Source organism: Palaemon carinicauda, chromosome 19 (assembly GCF_036898095.1).
Source record: "Palaemon carinicauda isolate YSFRI2023 chromosome 19, ASM3689809v2, whole genome shotgun sequence".
In the NCBI taxonomy this organism is placed as follows: Eukaryota; Metazoa; Arthropoda; class Malacostraca; order Decapoda; family Palaemonidae; genus Palaemon; species Palaemon carinicauda.
The window spans coordinates 35,330,251-35,336,163 of record NC_090743.1 but is presented as its reverse complement, the minus strand read 5'-3'; the positions used below and the strand labels follow the sequence as shown (position 1 = coordinate 35,336,163).

The window sequence follows — 5,913 nt, the reverse complement described above, 5'->3', positions numbered from 1 at the left end:
AGAAGCAAAGGAAGGGAGAGAAGACGTGGGATTGAGGAGCTAAGAAAATTTTTGCCTATTAAACGATGTATTGCCTTTAAATTTATTAAGTAAATGGGTCCCTAGAGATTGCGAAAGAAGCAGGGGAAGGAAGAGAAGACGTTGGATTGACGAGCTAAGACAATTTTCGGCTATCAAACGATGCATTGCCTTTTATAATTTATTAAGTAAATGGGTCCCATGAGATTGCGAAAGAAGCAGGGGAAGGAAGAGAAGACGGTGGATTGACGAGCTAAGAAAATTTTCGGCTATCAAACGATGTATTGCCTTTTATAGTTCATTGAGTAAAGGGATCCCTCGAGATTGCGAAAGAATCACGGGAAGGAAGAGAAGACGCTGGATTGACTAGCTAAGAAAATGTTCCGGTATAGGCTTTCGTAGTAAGGCCATAAACAGACGTAATTGGAAAGACATGTCTGAGGCTCTTGTTCTGCAGTGGACTAGTTAACGCTGATGATGATGAGGCTGATGAAGTAATATTGGGAATGATATGTATTTAGCTTGTTTTTGTATAGTACAAGGCCCACGTGATACACATTTAAGGAAGACTAGTTTATGAAGCATCAAAAGAAGGAATTATTATTATTATTATCATTATTATTATTATTATTATTATTATTATTATTATTATTGCTTGCTAAGCTAAAACCCTAATCGGAAAAGCAGGATACTATAAGCACAGAAGCATCAACCGGGGAAATAGCCCTGTGAGGAAAGGAAAAAAGGATAAATAGAATATTTTAAACAGAGTAACAAAAGTAACAGCATTAAAATATATATCTCCTATATAAACTATATAAATTTTAACAAAACAAGAGAAAGAGGAATCAGATAGAATAGTGTGACCGAATGTACCTTCAATCAAGAAAACTCTAACCCAAGACAGTGGAAAACCATGATACAGAGGCTATATCCAGAATTAATATGCAAATTTTATATGAATAAGAACCCTAAATGAAACTCATCGAAATTCAAACGTGTATTGTTAACCCATTATAAATTCCCCACAAAGAAATTGATTCATTACTGCACTTTTTGGAGTTTTAATTTGAAGTTACATAAATCGATGGGGCGAATCAAGAACCTAATGGGATTTAATTCTCCGTTTGTGGGTAACGAGTTAGTCGACTCGATGTCACAGCGGGAGTTTTGAGAGAGAGAGAGAGAGAGAGAGAGAGAGAGAGAGAGAGAGAGAGAGAGAGAGAGAGAGGAAAAAAGATGCAGAGAAAAAGAGGTATATAAGGAGATAGAAGGAAACGAAGAGAGAGAGAGAGAGAGAGAGAGAGAGAGAGAGAGAGAGAGAGAGAGAGAGAGAGAGAGAGAGAGAGGAAAAAGATGCAGAGAGAAAAATGGGTATAGAAGGAAACGAAGGAGAGAGAGAGAGAGAGAGAGAGAGAGAGAGAGAGAGAGAGAGAGAGAGAGAGAGAGAGAGAGAGAGGAAAAGAAAGAAAAAGACGCAGAGAGAAAAAGAGGTATATAAGGGGATAGAAGGAAACGAAGAGATGAGAGAGAGAGAGAGAGAGAGAGAGAGAGAGAGAGAGAGAGAGAGAGAGAGAGAGAGAGAAGAAAAAAACGCAGAGAAAAAGAGAAGTATATAAGGAGATAGAAGGAAACGAAGGAGAGAGAGAGAGAGGAGAAGAGAGAGAGAGAGAGAGAGAGAGAGAGAGAGAGAGAGAGAGAGAGAGAGAGGAGGGTATGGAGAAATAGATAATGAGGAAAAGAGAAGAAAAAAACGCAGAGAAAAAGCGAAGTATATAAGGAGATAGAAAGAAACAAAGAGAGAGAGAGAGAGAGAGAGAGAGAGAGAGAGAGAGAGAGATTATAAGAAAAAGGAAAAAGAAGTATAAAAGAAGGGGATGATAGAGGAAGGGGAAAAAAAGTGTGAGACCCCTTTTCACACAATTAAGTTCTTTTCCATTGTCCTTGCACTTTCCCCTTTCCTTCGCTTCCCCCTCCCTGCTTCCCCTCCCCTGCCCTATCCCCTTCTGAGGGGGACACTGATGCCCCCTTTCTACAATCTTGTTAAAGAGTGAGCTCCAGATGAATGGACGGATCTGTGGATCATGGACACGTTCGCATCATCTCTTGTTTATTGGTTCTGACTGTGGCGTTGGTTTACTTGTTTCTTGTTTTATTATAATTTTTTGAATTGTTGTTGTGCTGTTTTTATTGTTTTTTTTGAGGGGGCCTATATTTTTTTGAATTCTTATTGTGTTGTTTTTACTGTTTTTCTTTGTTTTCACTGTTTTTTTTTTTTTTTTGCGAGGGGGGGTGCTATAATTTTTAGAATTGTTATTGTGTTGTTTTTACTGTTTTTCTTTTGGGGGGTGCTATAATTTTTTTCAATTGTTGTTGTGTTGTTTTTACTTTTTTTTTTTTTGGTTGTTACTTGTTTGGATATAATTTTTTGAATTGCTGTTGTGTTGTTTTTACTGTTTTTATGTTGTATGTTTACTTGTTCTTGTTTGGATATAATTTTTTTAAATTGTTGTTGTTGTTTTTTACTGTTTTTTGTTAGGTAATCGTTTGTTTATTGGTTCTTGTTGTGACGTTGCTGTAGTAGTTCTTGTTTTGTTGTTTTTGTCTTATCATTGCTTGTTGTTGAAGTTGTTTCTTGCGTATGTTTATTGCAATTTCTTCATGTTTTTGTTGTTTTTCTCTTATTGTTTGTTGGCATAGTGGTGTCTTGCGTTTCTTTATTGCAATTTGTTCATGCTTTTGTTGTTATTGCTTTACCATTGCTTGTTGTTGTAATGGTTTTTTTGCGTATGTTTATTGCAATTTGTTCATGTTTTTGTTGTTTTTGTCTTCTCGTTGCTTGTTGTTGTAGTGGTTTCTTGCGTTTGTTTATTGCAATTTGTTCATGTTTTTGTCTTATCATTGCTTGGTGTTGAAGTTGTTTCTTGCGTTTGTTTATTGCAATATGTTCATGTTTTTGCCTTCTCATTGCTTGGTGTTGAAGTGGTTTCTTGCGTTTGTTTATTGCAATTTGTTCATGTTTTTGTCTTCTCATTACTTGGTGTTGAAGTGGTTTCTTGCGTTTGTTTATTGCAATTTGTTCATGTTTTTGCCTTCTCATTGCTTGGTGTTGAAGTGGTTTCTTGCGTTTGTTTATTGCAATTTGTTCATGTTTTTGTCTTCTCATTGCTTGGTGTTGTAGTGGTTTCTTGCGTTTGTTTATTGCAATTTGTTCATGTTTTTGTCTTCTCATTGCTTGGTGTTGTAGTGGTTTCTTGCGTTTGTTTATTGCAATTTGTTCATGTTTTTGTCTTCTCATTGCTTGGTGTTGTAGTGGTTTCTTGCGTTTGTTTATTGCAATTTGTTCATGTTTTTGTCTTCTCATTACTTGGTGTTGAAGTGGTTTCTTGCGTTTGTTTATTGCAATTTGTTCATGTTTTTGTCTTCTCATTGCTTGGTGTTGTAGTGGTTTCTTGCGTTTGTTTATTGCAATTTGTTCATGTTTTTGTCTTCTCATTGCTTGGTGTTGTAGTGGTTTCTTGCGTTTGTTTATTGCAATTTGTTCATGTTTTTGCCTTCTCATTGCTTGGTGTTGTAGTGGTTTCTTGCGTTTGTTTATTGCAATTTGTTCATGTTTTTGCCTTCTCATTGCTTGGTGTTGTAGTGGTTTCTTGCGTTTGTTTATTGCAATTTGTTCATGTTTTTGTCTTCTCATTGCTTGGTGTTGTAGTGGTTTCTTGCGTTTGTTTATTGCAATTTGTTCATGTTTTTGCCTTCTCATTGCTTGGTGTTGAAGTGGTTTCTTGCGTTTGTTTATTGCAATTTGTTCATGTTTTTGTCTTCTCATTGCTTGGTGTTGTAGTGGTTTCTTGCGTTTGTTTATTGCAATTTGTTCATGTTTTTGTCTTATCATTGCTTGGTGTTGAAGTTGTTTCTTGCATTTGTTTATTGCAATTTGTTCATGTTTTTGTTGTTTTTCTCTTATCATTGTTTGTTGGTATAGTGGTGTCTTGCGTATGTTTATTGCAATTTGTTCATGCTTTTGTTGTTATTGCTTTACCATTGCTTGTTGTTGTAATGGTTTCTTGCATTTGTTTATTGCAATTTGTTCATGTTTTTGTCTTCTCATTGCTTGGTGCTGAAGTTGTTTCTTGCATTTGTTTATTGCAATTTGTTCATGTTTTTGTCTTCTCATTGCTTGGTGTTGAAGTGGTTTCTTGCATTTGTTTATGGCAATTTTCTTCATGTTTTTGTTGTTTTTCTCTTATCATTGTTTGTTGGTATAGTGGTGTCTTGCGTATGTTTATTGCAATTTGTTCATGCTTTTGTTGTTATTGCTTTACCATTGCTTGTTGTTGTATTGGTTTCTTGCATTTGTTTATTGCAATTTGTTCATGTTTTTGTCTTATCATTGCTTGTATATTGGTTGTGGTGATGGTGTTATTGTTTTTATTGTATGTTTATTGTATTTTAGTGTAGTTGTTGTTTTGGGGATAATATTGTGGCTTGATTTAATTGCCACTCGTTATATCTCCTTTTGTTACTTAGATACTAATTTTGGCCTTCAATTTATTGTTCCTCATTCCTTATTTGTTCTTTTTTTCTCTCTATTCAATTTTCGTTTATTATTTCACATTTATTGTATGGATTGGAACTTTTAGCCTGACGAATTATCCCTTATATTATTATTTTGCATTGTGAGTTTTACCATAACCAGCATCAATGTCATAATTTAAGTCATCATATCGATCTTCCTGCCGCTCGCACCAGGCTCCCAAAATCTATCAAATTTTAACCACGGACACTTTTCCAAGTAGTGGCAAAACCTAGTGATGTTTAATCTCATTGGTGACGCCAATTAATAATTTTCAATCAGTTATTAAAATAAATTATACTTCGAAGTCATCCAGTGGCAGAAATGTTCGTTGTTTAAAGGTTTAAAAGGTCGCTCATGAATAGTAGAGGCAAGGGACAGTGACATTGCCCTAGCAAGCAGGACAATGCCCTAGAGACTGACCATACACTATATGATCAGCGCCCAAGCCTCCTCTCCAGCCAAGCTAGGACCAGGGAGGGCCAGGCAGTAGCTGGTGATGACTCAGCAGATAGACCTATAGGCTCCCCCAAACCCACCATCCTTAGCTCACAAGGATGGTAAGGTTGCAGACACTAATGGCACCAACGAGTCTGAGCGGGACTCGAACCCTCGTCTGGCGAACGCCAGACAGACACGTTACCAATCAGACCACAACAACCAATATTATTAAAGTCATGTCTGTGAACTTATCCTTCCTGGGACGTCATTGCTGAACCAAATTGGGAGAAACATTTGGTAGTCGGGATCCAGGCCTAAGGCGATTTTCTCTTTTCTTTTTTTTTTATATTTCTAAATCTCATTTTCGTTTTGCCTTGTAAATCCATTACCCAGCAATCGGGGTGCTTCATTTAAACTAGAATTGTGGAATACCAGACCTGTTTTGTGGGGCCCAATCAGGAGAAAACTCTCTCTCTCTCTCTCTCTCTCTCTCTCTCTCTCTCTCTCTCTCTCTCTCTCTCTCTCTCTCTCTCTAACGTTTTGGTAGGTAGTAGGTTGGCCAGGGCATCAGCCACCCGTTAAGATACTACCACTAGAGAGTTATTAGGTTCTTTGACTGGCCAGACAGTAATATATTAGATCCCTCTCTCTGGTTACGGCTCATTTTGTCATTGGCCTCACATACACCAAATAGTCTGGCCATTCTTTCCACATTCTCCTCTGTCCTCATACACCTGACAACTTTGAAATTATCAAACAATTCTTCGCTTATGGGGTTAACTACTGCAGTGTAATTGTTCAGTGGGCTACTTTCCTCCTACGAAGGGTAGAAGAGACTCTTTAGCTATGGTAAGCACCTCTTAGAAGGACACTCCAAAATC

At 37.0% G+C, this 5,913-nt stretch overlaps 1 protein-coding gene across 1 annotated transcript; it reads right to left on the bottom strand.

Moving 5' to 3' along the window:
- Positions 1-2,749: 2,749 nt before the first annotated feature.
- LOC137658958 (trichohyalin-like) lies at positions 2,750-3,985 on the bottom strand. Its single transcript, XM_068394068.1, has one exon. The coding sequence runs from the start codon at positions 3,983-3,985 to the stop codon at positions 2,750-2,752; it is 1,236 nt and encodes a 411-aa protein (XP_068250169.1).
- Positions 3,986-5,913: the final 1,928 nt, after the last annotated feature.

Coding starts and splice junctions, on each gene's coding strand:
- LOC137658958 (XM_068394068.1), bottom strand. CDS start 3,985: ATGATAAGAGAAAAACAACAAAAACATGAACAAATTGCAATAAACAAA.